This window comes from Lontra canadensis, unplaced genomic scaffold, assembly GCF_010015895.1.
Source record: "Lontra canadensis isolate GAN:19392208 unplaced genomic scaffold, GSC_riverotter_1.0 scaffold139, whole genome shotgun sequence".
In the NCBI taxonomy this organism is placed as follows: Eukaryota; Metazoa; Chordata; class Mammalia; order Carnivora; family Mustelidae; genus Lontra; species Lontra canadensis.
In genome coordinates, this window is record NW_022631133.1 from 1,563,013 (window position 1) to 1,582,136 (window position 19,124).

Genomic DNA, 19,124 nt, shown 5'->3' on the forward strand with positions numbered 1-19,124 from the left:
AGAGAAAATGCACAATAGGCAAAAACTTTTGAAAAAGAGTAGTAAAAAAGAACTTGCTCTCACAGTAATAAAAAAAAATTCCTAAAGTTTGGTTTTTGTCTAAGTATGTCAATAGAACAGAACAGAGACCAGAAATAAATCCATGTACATTTAAAAATGTGTATGAGAGGGGCGCCTGGGTGGCTCAGTGGGTTAAAGCCTCTGCCTTCGGCTCAGGTCATGATCCCAGGGTCCTGGGATGGAGCCCCGCATCGGGCTCTCTCCTCAGCGGGGAGCCTGCTTCCTCTCCCTCTGTCTGCCTCTCTGCCTACTTGGGATCTCTGTCTGTCAAATAAATAAATAAAATCTTTAAAAAAAAATAAAAATGTGTATGAGAAAGCCATAGTTCAAATCAGTGATAGGACAAATGGACTATTCACTTTATAGTATTAGGGACTATTGGCCAAGAAAGAGAAAGTTAGAAAGAAAGAAAGAAAGAAAGAAAGAAAGAAAGAAAGAAAGAAAAGAAAGGAATGAGGGAGGGAAGGAAGGATTTTGCCTAATACTATATATTCAAATAGAAAAGTTTTCAGAAACTTCTTTACTACTTAAAAAATTAAACCACACTTCTTTCTCTTTTTTTAATATTTTATTTATCCATTTGAGAGAGAGAGAGCAAGAGAGACAGCATGAGTAGGAGGGAGGGGCAAAGGGAGAGAGAGAAGCAGACTCCCCATTGAGCATGGAGCCTAATATGGGGCTCCATCCCAGAACCCCAAGATCATGACCTGAGTTGAAGGCAGATGCTTAACTGATCTTAACTGCATCCCACAAATATTTCTTTTAAAATGTATTTGTTTCATGGAATAGCCAACAATTTCTTGATTTAAGCTTACCCTATAAACTTGAAAAAGTGGGAGCCAAGAAAAGAAAGCGATTACTTCATAGTACCTTAGAACATGTATCCCTACCCTACTTTCAGCCATATCACCAGAAGAAAAGAAGGAGTGTTAATATATTTCAGAGAAGTCTAACCTAAATAAACTTATGTGGATAGAGGGAAAGAAGGTGGTAAAGTAGGTGGTACTAAAAAAAAGTCTACCAAGTATAAATACACCACTGGAAAAATTCTTCAGAGGCAGAAAGGGCCACTAAAACCTACAGAATTTAAATAGTCCACATCTAGTTGGCATGTCATTTAGTAGTACCTCAGAAGGGAAAGCAATCCCCATCTATCCTCCCTTCCCAACAACCATCTCACTGGTCAAACAAAGTAACTAGACAGTAGTTCCCCTACCTCAAATTGTGACTCACTGGAGATCATTCAAACTAGGTCAGGCAAGTGCTTTAAGTTTTAGAATGATTAATTTTAATTTTAATAAAACCATAGCTCAAAGACAATAAAATACCTTAATACCATTTACAAGGAGACTACGGATGTATGGAAAATTCCAATAATCAGAATACCCTTATACATAAAATAAAAGCATTAGAGCAAGGGCAAAATTCATGTGAAGAAAAATAAAGACATGGAAGAAAGACTGCAGATAATAACAGTTACTTGCATTCAGAGGAAAAATAAAGAGTTTAAAAATAATTAAAGAAATTATAGCTGTGCACAACAAAGATGATCCAACACAAGAATTATTGCTTTCTCTGAAGTGAAGCCCCAAACATATGGAAATGAAAGATACTGAGTGATACATTTGACAACACTTCCTTAAAATAAAATGGCAAAAATGTATCTGGCATCAAGGCAGAAAGTTTGTGTCATCAGCAGAAGAAACATATCAGGCTGCCTGAAGACTTTTTATGGCAATATTCAGTGGTGGAATTTAAGAGAGCAATTAGTTAACAGGAAAAGAAGGGATGAACCACTAGTAATATTCCCAGAAAGGAATAAAGACAATAGTGAGACACCTTCAGCATGAAATATTTCAAGGATTAACAAACAAAACTAATTAACAATGAAATACAAGTAAGGAGGAAATGATTGGAATAATGAACTCAGTCATGAAGAAGCCATAATAAAAGGAGCTGATGGTTAGTACCAAATCTGTAGAATTAAGACCAAAGAGCCAACACAATTAAAGTTGCAGAACAGAATGTAAATATTATGAACTCTGACAAAGTTAAAATAATATAATTACAAAAAAAAAAAAAACCCTGAAAATGAAGAGGGATAAGGAGAAATTGGAGAGGAGCTAATCACCTCAGACTGCACTGCAGGGAGTTAATGAACACTGTCTGAAATTAAAACATGGAGCTAATGCATCCAGCTTCTTAATGATATTCATAGTCTTTTATTCTTAACCATAAAGACAAGTTTTTTAAAAAACATCCTTATGATAAAGAAATACTTAAGTTCAGCAGTGTTCTCCCATTTATTTCAGATTTTTCATTTATTAAAGCATGTGTAGCATATTAATTAAAAATATCATGTACATGTCTTTCTCCATACTTACCCTTTCATTTGTGCAGATGTGTAATTATCTAATTGGGATGATGTTTATCATATGTTAATAGCTTCTCTTCTGTATGTAATCATTTGGGGCATGATTTGTGTTTTTAACTTAAATAAAGACATTATAGTAAAATAATACACACTTAATTAAACACTTAAAATTTAAACACTTAAACACTAAAATGATAATGATAATAATGATGATAATAAAAGCTTGCAGATATCTTGTATGTACTGGTTTGCATGGACGGTATTTGCCAAAGTACCTGAGTTGGGTATGTTGTGTATATAGGGAAGAGGTTTGCTATGTTTGTCTGGCCCCATGGCTTTGTGTCTGAACTCTATAAAAAATAATTGAAGATACTGGTTGTGCCAAGAACGGAGCATCCCAGCTTTGAAGCCAGGTGAAATGACTGTACTTGAAAGGGAGAACATGGCCCTACTCCCAGCTGTGCTAACACAGGAGTCCCAAGAGCTCAAATTCCACTTTGCTTTGTTGAGGAGGTACAGGAATTGGAATTATATGGTAGCAGTTCCCCTGCATAATTATCAGATCCTGATGAAGGATGCTGGGATAGGGATCAACAGTGAGGTGCCACCTTAATTAAGGACATTTGAGCAGAAAAAAATTAATAAGAGTGCTGTTCAGTTAATACCAGATGAGGCTAGGTAAAACAAAACGTTCTAAAGAACTGCACAATGCAAATTTTGGGGGCAAGAATCAGTGAGATGTAGGTAATTTAACCACCTTAGTTCTCTGGACTCATGAAACCCTGGGGGGGAAAAAAAGTCTGATGATTACATGTCCTAATTTCCTGACAGTTCAAAGATTCTGACTTCATGTTAGATCATGTACATTGAAGACTGATTCAAAATCTTACTGTCATTGTTATCATTTATGTGAGGTAGCCCTAAATCCCATATCCTTTGTACTTTTCCTATCTAAAGAAAACTACATATTTAACTTCACTAATATTCAGTAAGTACTTACTCCCTGAAAATAATGTTGCTAATTCTGAAAGATACATTGAATTCTTCAGATATTTCAAACATAGAATATAACATTCTCCTCTGTACTGATAATAATGGGCCATTTTAAAAAGGTTGATTTTTTTTTTAAAGCATGGAGAAGAGAGTAAACTGTGATGTATAATAATAAACTTCAAATATCTATCTATCTATCTTTCTATCTATCTATCTATTCAAATATCTGCTGGTTGGTGCAGGGGACCAGTTAGCTCAGAGTAGAAATAGCACATGGTTTACTAGGTTAGGAGATTAGACGCATGTGTCTGTGGGCAACTGCATTTTTTGATTAATAGAGATTTCTCTGTCTAGTTGTATGGGATTAAATTCCTACATAACCAGGAAGTTACTTTAAATAAGAAAATTCTTTCTTTCAGAGTGGAATACTAACAAAATATAAAGAAAGCTACCCACTGGCCTCAATTTTAGAAAACACACACACACACACACACACAAATCAAAATTGCAGGAAAAAATTCACACAAATTAAAATTGTTGTACATAGTAGTACTATTTTTCTCATCTTAAGTGAATCTTTCCAAGCATCTTTTGAATTGAGTAGATTTCCTTAAGTTAGACCTACTGGAACTTTAATATGTTATCATAAAAATATTTGAATACATGAAAATGTATGCAGATACTGAAATGTATAATGGGTTTTTAAAAAATCTCATTTCTATTAGTATTACTGAAATTTTGGTATCCTTTCTTAATCTAAGGATTCAGTGTTTTGATAAGTTTCTTCGAAACTCCCTTTATTACTAAGAAAACTCAGACTCAGGGAAACTGTGGCTGGCTTTTTAAAACAGTGAATAGGCTTTATGGAAGAGAATGAACAATTGCATACATTCATGGATGAAAGAATCCTAACCCAGGAACTGTTTATAAAAGACATATTTTTCTCTTTATTTGTGTTCATAGTATGTGTATAGAGAAATTTCCAAAGTGGAAAACGGATCTCTGTTTTTTTCTCATACCCAGCCTCCTGTCTGACTGTTGAGGACACAGGGTCCCACCTGCTCTCACTGTGCCAGGCTTCGCTGTCACTGAGAAGCAAAAGATAAGAGAGGAGATGGGAGGCCAAGCAACAGGTCTGGGATGTGAAAGGAGCATAAAGGTTTCAATCAACACAGAGAGTTTTGGAAATGCTTATGAACTTGAGGTTCTGAACTTCCCCAGGGATGAAGGTTAGGGAGCCTGACTGCCACCAGCTCATACTCTTAAGCTAACACATTAGTGGACTCTTTCTTATTTGGTCCACGGGTGGTGTAAACATATATCCCCGTTTCCCAGCACAATCCTGGTTTACCACTGTTGTTACACTCTCAAAAATGTCTGGCTGAGAAGATTAAACTCTTCTCTAAGCTCGATTCCCAGGCAGCCATCCAAATTGATCTAAACGGCTGCGAAGATAAACCCTTGTTGTCCCTGGACTTGTCAGTGGAATGTATTTTCGAAGAAGTTCCTGCCTATGATTAGTCTCACCTTCCTGTGTTAAGTAATGTCTTGATTTCCATGCATAAGTTTTCACTTCCACAAATACTCAACAGTTTAATAGTGTCAACCACAAGAAGAAATCAGTAAATATGTGAGTGGTGGTGATGTCTAGTCAGGGGGAAGGCACTAACTTGGGTATGCATGTTAGTCTTTAAGTTTTTATAAAAAGAAAGTAAAACAAAAATACAACTTTTTAATTCTAAATTTAATCAGTTTTTATAGTAAGGTCAGGTTTCCATACATGTGTCTATCATATTGTTCGTCTCCCCAAAATCCAGCAAGTAATCTTTCAGTGTAAAATTCTAGTACCTAGAGTGGTAATCAATATAATGTATTTGTGAAGCTCTGCAGGTTCATATAGAACAAAATAAAATTTAAAGTTAAGGCAATTAACCTAATAAGTTTCATAAAAATAATCCTCTGTTTTGTTTTCACTTTGATGTTTAAGGGAAAATGGCTTTGAAACAAATTATTAAACTATGGCTTACTATGAAACCCATTTGCTAATAAATTGGTAATATTTAAAAATTATTCTAGACTAAAATAGACTTTCATATTTATGAAGTAAGGTTAATAATCTTTCCAATTATAATTTCCAATTTCCAATAATAATTTCCAATATATTATATTTTATATAATAACAAGTTTTACATTTTTTTGACTTACTAAATTTCCATACATATACACGTTTGCACAATAGATTTGAAAGATTCTAGTTTTATTTTCATGGACCCAAGAATACTTGCTACTTTTTGAAAAGTAACACCCTGAAGCCAAAATACACAATGGCTAAGCTATAATCTTTTGATTTTTAGCGTGCTGCTGATAAAATACCCACAAGGCAAATGCGCGCACGCACAAGCGCGCACACAGACACACACACACACATTTGAAAGGATAGTCTTACTTGTTTTAAATAATGTTCATCCAAAAATAAATGGAATTTCTATATTAAGACTCTTCCTCATCTTTTTTAGAAAATGCATGTTGATTTGAGCTAAAAAGATTTATAATATATTAAAATAATTTATCCAAGTCAATATTTCCTGCAAAAATTATTCATGATGTATCAAATGCCCCTTTGGAAATTACTACAACTGTGTATTTTTTACTTCTATTGAAAAATAGAGGGGCGAATTTATAGACTAACCAAAGCAACACTGCAGTTTAATTCAAAATGGTTCTCTAATTTTGTCAGTTTAAAACTAACCTCCACTGATTTTTCAATTGTTTCACTGTTTTGATTTCTTCAAATCAATCTTTAGCTTAAGGAAACTAAATGCATACTGAAGAGATAAGGGGGTTTTAGCCTCCTATTTCAAGCTGAAACATAACCTCTAAATTATCTTTTACAGTAAGCCAAAGCCAGTATCACATACCTTTCGGGAATGAATTTCTTTCACATACAATGGAAGTAGAAACTCAGATATACCTTCAAGTCGGATTCCCTTCTTGGTGACTCTCAGATTTCCCATACCATCCTACAAGCAATGAAATATAGTTCACTTTTAGGTTAATTAGAGAATGAATAACTGGCCATAATTTTCTTAGGGCTAAACTGAGAAAACAGTAAGCTCAAATCAGTGATGATTTAAGGAAAATCAAAGACTGAATCTACTTCATGAATGACTGCAGCAGTCTGCATGCATCTAGAGGGTTCTGTTTAAAGTGAACAGGAAAAAAGGTAAATTAAGGACTGGATATTTAGTCTTAGCTCTATCAGAGATTAGGATTTATCTATGAAAAAAAATCCTGTACTTTTTTCATGCATCAGCCAGTTTAACTATTTTGGGGGTATAATTATTCTTTCTATCTATTAGAAACAATTTTGCTTGCAGAGAGTATTAACAATATTTTTACATTACAGTTATCACATATTTCTACAGTAGTCAAATAGTCACATTTGCACAATTTCAACAAGTACTTAATAATTGGCTAGTGTAAGTAAGCTTGATGTTCCTGTATTCAAACCATGAGTAATGCTTATTTCTTCTCCTTTAGAAAACAACACCCTATAAGGAGGATAAAACAAGTACTTAAATAACATTTATGAGATTGAATAAAATAAATTTTAAAAGAACAGAGTGCTAATAGGAATTAAAGAAAGATTTCAAATTTGATAAAAGAGTGAACAATTTCTCATGGAAGAGATTAACTATGAGAATATGGTGTTTCAACAGGAGATGTCCATAGGAGAAACAGAATGAATGTTCTGTAACATTAAGAAGTAGCATGCCATACAATCTTACTAAATGGACTACTGTGAGAAAAAACAACTGGGAGTATGTTTTGAAGCCAGTGAAAGGAAAGCCATGAATGCAAAGGTAAGGAGTCTATACTTATACCAAAAGAAGAAGAAACATAAAATTTCTTGAATAGCCTAATGGCTTGAAATTATCAGAGTTAAGTTTTTTAAGATTAATCTGGTAGGAGCACTATGTGTGGCTAACTTACAGAATATCAGTAAGAAGGCACAACCTGGTAATAACTGTAAGGAGTGGGGTGGTGCAGGGCACCTGGGTGACTCAGTGGGTCAAGCCTCTGCCTTTGGCTCAGGGCATGATCTCAGGGTCCTGGGATCAAGTCCCGCATCTGGCTCTCTGCTCAGCAGGGAGCCTGCTTCCCTACCCCCATCTCTCTCTGCCTGTCTCTCTGCCTATTTGTGATCTCTCTCTGTCAAATAAATAAATAAAAATCTTAAAAAAAAAAAAAAAAGTGTGGTGGGAGAACAGCCTGTAAGACCAGTGACTAATTTGATCTGGAGATGCTGAAAACAGGGACATTTATGACTAATCCCGGGTTTTGTTACTATGACCCAATAAGGAAATGCAGTGATTTTTTTAAATTGGAATAATGAAGTTTGTACACTCGATGGCAAAATGAGTTTAGCTTTGGACTTCCTAACTTTGAGATATCATTGAAAATTCAGATATTTCTCCATCAACTAGCACATATGCAAGAAAGAAGATTGGAGAGGGACAATTGCTTAAGGCACGCTTGTATCTACTATAATGGAGGAGCAAGTCCTTCACAGAAAGATGTCTATAAAACCACAGAGAAACTTTTAGATAATGACCAGAAGCATTTCATACATCCTGGGAGGCTATGATGAGTGTAAGAAGAAAACCAAGAAATTATGATGGCCCCAGACTCTACCACCTGGCTCCACCTTCCTCCCCAAAAGAAAGCCACTGAAGTAATATAACAATGAATAGAACTTTGAGTAAGAATTAAAGGACTTTTAAAAAAAAAATCACACAAGGAAAATGACTACTCAGAGATATTTTGACATGGTAAGGTCTCAATCTTCTAATGGAAGGAAAGAATAATTACTTCTGGTTGAATTAAACTTGGGATGGATGAAGGGATTCATTTCTTGAGACTCAAACTTAGAGTTAACACTGGAAATGTCTGATAGGGAACTGACTAAATTAAAAAAAAAAAATAAAAACAATTTCAGGCATCACTGCAGACTTACTCTGATGAGAAAATAGGTCTACTTTCATTGGAAGGACACATCCCAGTTTCCCTGAGACAGAGCTGGTTTATACCACTTTTATAATATCCTCTTTCATTTTCAAAGTGAAAAGTGTTTCTGATTTAGACATCAATTACACAGTCACCTATTTGCTGGTTCTAATTAGTATCATATGGCAATATCATACCTATCTAGGAACAGAAGCTAGCAGAATTAACAGGGAGAGACTCAATACTGAGGATTTGCTAAGCAGAAATGGCCGAAGGTGATAAGAATGTGGCATGCCAAAGTAGCAAAAAATGATGCTCCTCAAATGGCTGACCATCATTTTTCTCATTGGGTACAGACAAGTAAAGTCAGAACACCAATGTTAGACAGCAAAAATAGCACAGGGTTAGGGAATGACAACAGATCATTGATTAACGATCAAATTCAATATGAGAAATATTGATAATAGGTTTATCACCAGAAAATAGAATTTCAGATTTTGAGATGTTAAAGGTAAAAGAAAAATTCCAGACATCATGAAGCCTGAAGAACACCTGAGCAGTGGGCAGAAAGAGTAGAGACCAAACTCCCTATAATTCAGAAAGAATATACAAAGTGACACATGACATTAAAATATTATTTTGTCCCTGAGTGATTTTCTTGACTAAATTTCACACAGTGACTGCCCATATATATTCTCAAATGCCTGCTGGAAGGAAGTGTTTTGAAATGTTCCCCATGAAGTTGCTATGGAAACACCTAAAGCAACTGTTGGTCTAACTGAGAACAATAGAAATAAATTCTATCATAAACATAATTCCCAGTTCAACATTAATCTTAAAAAATGTCTTCATAAGATGGTTAGAAATAAAAGAACTGGACATCCAAAGTTAACTGTGATATTACTTATGCCATATGCATATCTAATGTTGGAAAGTTTTGAATCTTAAACTCAAAGTTTTCCTTTTATATTTTCTATAAAATATATGACTTGGGGCATATAAATCTGTTCCATTTAAGTTAGAAGAATAGATTTCCCCTGTATGAATACAGGAGGGTTAGGGCAGTATTGTGTTTAGAATCTAACCTCACTCTACCATGACCATTTGTCCCTCCTTTATTTCTCCCATTTTGAATTAAGAAATGAATATTCAAGTTCTAACATGTTATCTACATGTAGTTATAAAATACACAGAGATGCATTATATAGTCAGTATAATCAGTCTGATCCTCATATGCCTGTACCCAAACCATTAATAACTTATGAGATAGTGAAATAATCTGGTTTCTCTTCTGCAGGAGCATTTGAAAGTGATTTTATTCTTACTGTCCCTATACTTTCCTGATTCACTATATTCTTGGTCTCTTCAACACCTAAAAAGGAGAAAATAACTTCTGGATTTGCACCTAAGGATGACATTGCCAAAATACCAGAAAGTAAAGAATTTAATATACCTATGGCTCAGGCCTCAACCTTGGCTCTGTCATCTCCATCTTATGTAGGCTTAAACTTGACTAATTTCTTTTTTTTTTTAATTTAATTTAAATAATTTTATCACCTTAAATTTATCCCCAGTAAAAATAGGAAAAAACACAACTTAATGTATTTATTGCAAGGATTGCTCAAGAAGATAATGAGCTCACAATAATACCTTACTTTTGTTGAAGTACTCAATAGCTTTAACCATTATTAATATTTTACTAAAAATAACTTAAATTTTTATCTCACATTATTATTAAATTCATATTGTTTGTTTTCAGAGAGATTATCTTTGAACTTCAGTAGACCCTACAACAAGCTTTACCATCATTAGGGTTATGATGCAATTATTCATCACCTAGCAATCTCACAAATCACTAACCTACTCTTGACAGTGTGGTGTCATTTTAGAAGGGAATGTGCAGCCAGACAGCTTGGGTTTGAAGCTTTCTACTCTGTATATCCTAACTGTTATCTTTGTGTTTTTTTCATAAAGTGTATCATATTCTGATTATAATATTAGTTAACTGTGTGGACTTTTTTTCTCTTCTTAAAAAGTAAATGATCTTATTCATGTATGTACTTACTCCTTCTTCTAGCATAGTCTTTCCAATAGTGGTTTTGTGATATGTAGATACTGAATGCTTGAGTATTCAATTGATCAGTAGAATTTAGACCTTTACATGATAAAAATAAAAGAAAAATCCTTATAAAAATCATATAATCACCAAAATCCATGGAATTTATCTGTAGAAAATGCAAACAATCTTTATTATAATTGTCATGTACTTGATTTTTTGGACAAGGTGGAAGATACTTTGTTGAGAAATATTGTTTTTGGACTATATTATGAGAAATAGACATTAAAATAAATAATAGATACAAATGTAAACAAAGAATATTGATAGCCATGTCATTTTTTTTATTTTTTATTTTTTAATTTTATTTATTTATTTGACAGACAGAGATCACAAGTGGGCAGAGAGGCAGGCAGAGAGAGAAGAGGAAGCAGGCGCCCTGCTGAGCAGAGAGCCCGATGCGGGGCTCCATCCCAGGACCTTGGGATCATGACCTGAGCCAAAGGCAGAGGCTTAACCCACTGAGCCACCCAGGCACCCCACCATGTCATTTTAATTTAAAATCCACACCCATAACTCTGCAGTGATCTTACCCTAGTGCACTCTGTCCTTATACAAAGTTCTTTAGCACGCTTAGCTGTCTGGTATTGGGAGAGCTGTTTAGATGGTGGCTACCCTCAGAATTTGAATTATGCCTTAACAGGCAAATGTAACTTTCAAAGTAATGAACATGTTGACATAGAATTGAGAAAATTTTTAAAAATTGAGGCGACTGTTAAACAATTATAAAATCTGGTGTTTTATTAATTTTTTTGAGAGGGCAGAGGGGCAGAGGAAGAGAGAGAATTTGGTTGGGGGGACAGATGGAAAGGGAGAGATAGAATCTTCAGCAGGCTCCAGGCCCAGGGCCTGAGCCTGATGCAGGCCCATCCCACAACCCTGAGATCATGACCTGAGCTGAAATCAAGAGTTGGATGTTCAACCAACTGAGCCGCCCAGGCACCCCAAGTGCTTGATTAAATATTTTAAAAAGTCTTCAAAAGTTGAAAGGAAATAGTAGTCAGAAGATAATTAAATATAGATCTTAAATAATTTTTCTGGTTAAAACCAAAGATAAATTTCTTCCAAATTATTAGCATTTATTTTCTTTGTTTCAAAAGAAACTGATTAGAAAAGGAGATAAAAACATGTATTTTTATGGCTTTGATTATCTAATGATATTCATTCTATACTTCAATTTGCATGAGAAAATGACCTTAAAGAGGCTATTTAGAGACAAACTGAAGCCTACTATGATAAATTATTTGTGAGACCTTGGGGATTAAATATTTTTAATAAGGTAAAGAACCATAGAAGGAGATGGAAGTATTAGGTTGTTCAAAAACAATTACAAACCACTTTTAAGTGTCTTTTTGTTATTTATTCTCTTCTATATGCAAAATGAATTTTAAAAATTGTTTAATTCCCAACTACTAATTAAAGAAGAAATTCTCTTTAAAATATCTAAACAATTTTCTTTTTTTTTCTTTTTCATACCGGCTTTAAGCTGATGTTATTTATAATTTATAATGAGCTGTTTTTCCCTAAGCACAAGAAAAAGAACAAACAAAATGTAAGTTGACAGCCTGTTTTATATATATGTTTTTACTGTGTTGTTTGCTATAAGCCTGTATTTTATTTTCATTTTAATTGGCCTGCCTTAGTACTTAGTACTATTATTAGAAAATAAACTCTAGAGTGATAAGAATTGACAGACCTAGGAATGTGATCTCTAATTCAGCTTATATGGAAACATCTTTAGAAATTGTTGTTAATAACATATCTTTCATCATCTAGAACATTTATTACTTTTGTTTATAGCCAATAGTTTTTCAAAGTTTCATAACTTATATATAACTGTCATCATTGTGAAAAGGGTTTAATGTATTCATATTTAAATACAACAATAAACATTGCATTTTGTATCTCTCATTTGCACTGGTGTTCTTTTAAATATGTGAATTATTTTTTAAAAACAAAATAAAATGAAATTCAATTTCTTTTCCAAATTTTCCTCTACTGCTAACAGAATTCTTTGACAAGCATTTCCTTCTTTTTCTAACAATCTGCATATTAATAACCTCAAATAACATATGTAATCCCTTACTAACAAAATCATCAGAATGAAAATATGCTGAAACAAAATAAAACTAAAACCAAAAATATGTTAATCTGACATGGCAGATATGATCACAACCACCCTGTAAATGGAGAAAAAAATTGGATGAGTTCAATAAATCCAATAAGACTATACATAAAGGACCAGAAATATTTATATTTATATATACATATGTATTTACATAAAATAATGGGAAATAGATTATAGCTATATTTATATGGAAAACAGATCATAGTAGGAACACTTAGAACACATAGGCATTTTATGTCTAACATCTCTTGAAAAAATGTTTTCCCATAGAGTATCTCTTGGAATCACTACCAAGAAAAGTTACTGATGTGGCTCAATCTAATAATGTAATATTAATTGTATAAAGCAACTTTAAAAGTGCTTGGAAGCACCAGCATTGCACCACCTTAACTTGAAATTAAGGTTAAGCCGAGAGAATGTGATAAGCAGTTGTGGCAGAAGACAGACATTTGCTAATGAAGAGCGCTGTTGGAAAACCCAGCCTGCTACTACAAACAAATCGTCTGTCTCAGTGCTAAATGGAAACAACTAGAAAGAACCTCAGGCATTTGACTTAAGAAAAATAATAAATAATGAATTAGTAATAATGTTATGTTCCCTAAAGATTGTCATCTGCAAATGGGTGACAGAGGAACACCCATATTTTAATCATGGCAAGAAGGGCATAAAGCCTACAGTTTCACTGTTAACATGTCTGTCTTCCCCAAAATATAAATAGAATACTAGGATTATTATAAACCCAGTGAAAGAGAAAGTTCTGTTTTCAGCTAAATTTAGGAAACCACTAAATGATATATTCCCACTCGGATTCACAATGTGTATTACCATACTAAACACTGAGAAGTCTGAGTTAAAAATAACATATTTTCTATGTTCAGTAGAGAGTTCACTAAATATTGTGTCCAATGGGTCCCCCACTCACTTGCTCAAATGTTGGGATAGGTGGAATAATGTTCCTTTGAACACATTGTGCAAATACTGGTCTAATTTTTTATATTTTATAAACCCGGAAGGAAGACCTATTAACGAAGTGGTGCATTGTTAAGCATAGAAGTGATTAAAGAGTTAAAAGCTATCACATCTCTGCAAATATTTATTGAGAGCCTATGTAAAGCACCACTAAACTCTGTTTGTAACTTGGCTTCCCAGCTCTTTTCAAATACTAGAGAAAATATGCTGAACACTGCTAGGAATCTGGTCTGCTTCACAGATGTAATTTCTTATTGTCTCTAAGAAATGTGAAAGGGAGGTAATGCTGAGCACAGGTCTTTTTGCAAATATTTTCCAGTTACCATAAGCATAATTTATTTCTTTAAAGAAAGATCACTTTTCACTTTGAACAAAATCACATATTTGGACCTATAAATTGAGAATAAGATCTTAGGGTATGGTAACCCTATCTAGGTAGTCCTCATAGTAAGGTCTTAATCTAAGAATTCCTTCCAAACTCCCAAGTCAATGTCTTTATATCTGCCTTCACTATGGAATTAACTGTAATAGCGTAGGTCATAGAGCACTTCAGCAAACACTGAGCCAATGGCACATCACAATAACCATGTTCCCATTTCACTGAAAACACCAATGAGAGAGAGAGATAGAGAGATGTTAAGTGCATCTTAAGTTAGCCCAAAGTCTAGTCCTCTTACTTACTTACTTAATTAATTAATTTTAGAGATACAGTGCGAGAGAGAGAAGGGAGAAGGGCTGAGGAAGAGAATTCCAAGCAGACTCTCTATTGAGCGCAGAGTCCTTGCAGGGCTCAATCTCACCACCCATGAGATCATGACCTGAGCAGAAACCAGGAGTCAGGCACTTAACTGACTGAGCCACCCAGGCACCCCCAGTCTTCTTACTTTTAATCAATCTAGGCAATAATAGAAATAGAAAATATGTTTGTTTGTTCGTTTGTTTATTATTTATTTTTTTTAATTTTTAAATTTTTTAAATTGATTTTCAGCATAACAGTATTCATTGTTTTTGCACCACACCCAGTGCTCCATGCAATCCGTGCCCTCTCCAATACCCACCACCTGGTTCCCCTAACCTCCCACCCCCCACCCCTTCAAACCCCTCAGATTGTTTTTCAGAGTCCATAGTCTCTCATGGTTCACCTTCCCTTTCGTTTGTTTATTTTAAAGATTTTATTTATTTATTTGACAGAGAGAGAGAGCAATCACAAGTAGGCAGAGGCGGGCAGAGAAAGGAGGAAGCAGATTCCCTGCTGAGCAGAGAGCCTGATGCAGGGCTCGATCCCACGACCCTGAGATCATGACCTGAGCCAAAGGCAGAGGCTTAACCCGCTGAGCCACCCATGCACCCCAGAAAATATAAGTTTAATTTATTTTATTATAAACTCCAATAAGGATGTCCTAATATTTTTCATTATTATTTGAGCTAATTGGCATCTCTCCTTCTTTCTTAAATCATATATCTTTTTAATTTTTAAAAATTTCCTTCTCTGACTTCATTTACTTGCATATGTTTCTCTTTTGGCTCAGCCCTGAATCATGGTATTCTGAAAAAAGTTCTGGTACCATGAAAAACTCTGTTTCCAAATGATTATAAAATTTATCTTGAAAATGAAGTGTTAGGAACAAATTACTGATATTTGTTCAAGCATGATGAGGAAATCTCAAAACAATATTTTTTGATAAATAGAACATCCACCATTTCATATTGCTCCCATGATTTCCTCTGTGATTACCCTCATCCTATAAAACTAAGTTCTGTGTGCATGCATGGAGTTATGTGGGCATATGTGTATGCATTTAGGAGAGGTTAGTTCACAGGAGGAGTATGAAAAATTAATTTATTAAACTTAAAATTGTAGCTATCCTATTATCCTGGAACTGAGGGGATATCAGGTGATCCTCATTAGAGACAGGAAAGAAATCCCATGAAGACACTGATGAACAAGCTGATATTCTCTGTGGGACCAGAAAGTGGGACCGCTGGTAAGAGTTGTCTGACTTTGGATTGCTTAGCAATAACCCACAGCAGTTGGCAAGCACAACACTGAATTTATAGAGCTATAACATTTGGCCTCTTAAACTAAAGATGTCACTTGGGTTTTTATATCTGAAGATTCTTCTTACCATCAATGAGAAATGCATTTCTCACCCAAGCAGAAATGCAATGGGTTATCTCTCAGCCAAATCTTAAAAGATCCTTTAAGCTTCCTTAAAGGATACTATCTAGGTTTCCACTTATTTTAGTCTCAAGTTTTGAGGATGGATTATTTTTGTTTACAACATGTAGTCTAGCATTGCATCTTTTATGTATGTTCTATTATGAATACTATTAACTATCCACTTGGGAAATATTTACTAAGCTTTTACTCTTCTACATTATATTATACTTTATTATGGTTCCAAGTGGCATCCTTTCCAAGTTTTGTTTGCTATCTGTCACATCACAGACAGACATTGTCCTGTCAAGGAATCCTTCCTGTGAGAACTGCCTCCTTTCCCCTTTGCCAACCCTACCTGGCTCTGATGTGCTTGCTGTAGATAATTCAAGCTAGAGTCGATAACTAAACCCAAACTGTGTCAATCAGATATTTCTGACTAGCATATTTTGAATTCAAAATTAAGAACCACCACCAATTAAACAAAATCTCTGAATGTACAAGTGGGAGTTTATTGTGACCATACTTTCAGTACGTGGGGAAAGGCGGAATATCCCTAGGCTAAGAAGGCCAAAGAGAATAGAAGTAAATTCTACTTGGCAAACATATTTGTTTCTTGTTCCTGAGGCCCACATGTATAAACGATCCTTCTCAGGTTGTGTTTTTTTTTTTTTTTTCCCAATACTTCCTTAAGTGTCATCACCTCACAAATTCTCTCTCCCTCTCCTTCTCTCCTTCCTTCTCTATCTCCCTCTTCCTCTCTCTCTTCCCACTTCTTAAACCAATACTAGTTTTCCAAAAGAACAATTAAATACATTCCAATAGATTCTCTGCCCTATATGTTCATACTTATTCTTGGTGACCACATCTACTTCCATGACTAAAATTCTTTTACTTAAGTCAAGCTTCTGTCACTGGAACTTTGTATATATTTTTTTCTTCTTCTCTCCATCCCTCTTCCCTCTTCAAATGGTTATCTCTGTCTAATTCTTTGTATAGCAGTTCAAAAATACCTTATAGAAGGCATCTTCCCATACAAGCTTGGAACTATTTCCTTTGTGAATTGTAGCACCAGACATAGTTTCTTCAAGGGCCTTATCAGAGTTTGCAGGAGTTCACATTCTTTCTGTGTTAATATTTAATTACACCTGCCATCAGATTGTAACCTTATTATAGGCAGGTACGACATCTTTTTGCTCACCACCAATTCCATGATTTATATTTACAGACAGATATTTACAACTCAAATTTGTCTTTTGAATTCTAGACAGAGGTATTTGTCTACTTACTGCCTACTGTTCCCTGGAATATCACAAGTATCTCAAACAAGCATATCCCAAACAAAAGTGATAATCCCCCAACATGCACTGTTTCTTATGATGTGTTTCTTATCTCAAAGAATTATCATCATCCCTATTTAATAGTAATCTGCATCTCATCCTGGACTCTGTAGTCCTCCTCATAATGGATCAGTTACCAAGCCCTACACACTTGCCTGCACTATGGCATTGCTCTGGCACAAAGTGGGATATATAGGATTACATAAGGACTATACAGATAGTCTTTATAGGAAAGACTGACTGCCCCAATTGCTAGAAGCAAAGAGAGTTAGGTAATCTTTAACTGTAAGATACTTTAGAATTGTGCTAAGCCCCTGAAACCTGTGAGCCTCTTGTAGTAGGCCATTATTCCGGATTTAGGGCTAGAACTTCCCATCTGATTGTCTGGACACATGTAGAAGCTCTTCTCAAATCCACTTATGCCCCTCTCAGGATTTTCTTTCACCCACTCTCCTGGCCACTATCTGTATCCTAGTGTTTATCTGAAACATAAACCAGATGGGAATAAAAAAGGGGGGTACTGATAAGGAGAAAGGTACTGATAAAGGAGAAATTTTCAAATTTCAAAAGAGTGACAAGATCCAACCAGCCAGCATGTATCAGCTAGAGGAAGACAATTAGTTTCTAAGTAAGTTTTATCATGTGGTTGGAACACAAAGTTCAATTTGGGATACAGAATATTACATCTGGAAAGGCTCCTCAGAGATTATGCAAACTCATTACTAGGATGGCTCCTAGAAGTATGGAAAACGCAACGACCCATGCCAAGTAACCTGCAACCTGGATTTTCATGGCAATGAAAGCAGGGACTAAACATCTCAGGGAACTGAATGCGCTGGACTGCATAAAGCACATAAGTTCAGAAGAACCATCAAATACCATATATGGGAATGCCCACAAGATACACCATTTACCAGAGGAGGAGTCAAGATGGCGGAGAAGTAGCAGCTGAGACTACTTCAGGTAGCGGGAGATCAGCTAGATAGCTTATCTAAAGATTGCAAACACCTACAAATCCAACGGGAGATCGAAGAGAAGAAGAACAGCAATTCTAGAAACAGAAAATCATCCACTTTCTGAGGGTAGGACTGGCGGAGAAGTGAATCCAAAGCGATGGGAAGATAGACCGCGGGGGGAGGGGCCGGCTCCCGGCAAGCGGCAGAGCAACGGAGCACAAAATCAGGATTTTTAAAAGTCTGTTCTGCTGAGGGACATCGCTCCAGACGCTTAACCGGGGTGAAGCCCACGCGGGGTCAGCGTGGCCTCAGGTCCCGCAGGGTCACAGAAGCATCGGGGTGTCTGAGTGTCGCAGAGCTTACAGGTATTAGAGCAGGGAAGCCGGCTACAGAGACGGAGCCGAGGAGTGAGCTCTCAGCTCAGGGTTACCTTGAACCGGTCGCAGGCTCAGTCAGCTCGGAGCGCGGCCGGAGGCCAGGGTGACGGGAGTAATTGGGCGCTGTTCTCTGAGGGTGCACTGAGGAGTGGGGCCCCGGGCTCTCGGCTCCTCCAGTCCGGAGACTGGGCGGCCGCCATCTTCCTTCCCGTCCTCCGGACTCTACGGAAAGCGCTCAGGGAACAAAAGCTCCCGAAAGCAAACCCGAGCGGATTACTCAGCCCGGCCCCTGGTAAGGGCGGTGCGACTCCGCCTGGGGCAAAGACACTTGAGAATCACTACAACAGGCCCCTCCCCCAGAAGATCAACAAGAAACCCAGCCAGGACCAAGTTCACTTACGAGGAGTGCAGTTTCAATACCAAGGAGAGCAGCGGAATTCCAGAGGAGGAGAAAGCAAAGCATGGAACTCATGGCTTTCTCCCCATGATTCTTTAGCCTTGCAGTTAATTTAATTTTTTTTTCTTTTTCAATTTTTTTTTCTCTTCTTCTGCTAAATTTTTTTAACTTTTACCCTTTTCTTTTTTAACGTTTTTTAACTAGCTTATCTAATATATATATATATATATATATATATATATATATATA

The 19,124-nt window shown here is 35.7% G+C and overlaps 1 protein-coding gene across 1 annotated transcript in view; it reads right to left on the minus strand.

Moving 5' to 3' along the window:
- Nucleotides 1-19,124, minus strand: part of SGCZ (sarcoglycan zeta) — a 1,078,905-nt gene that overhangs the window by 195,425 nt on the left and 864,356 nt on the right. The window contains exon 3 of the mRNA XM_032843404.1: nt 6,346-6,447. Coding sequence (XP_032699295.1) covers nt 6,346-6,447 — 102 coding nt within the window. The remainder of the gene's footprint in view (nt 1-6,345; nt 6,448-19,124) is intronic.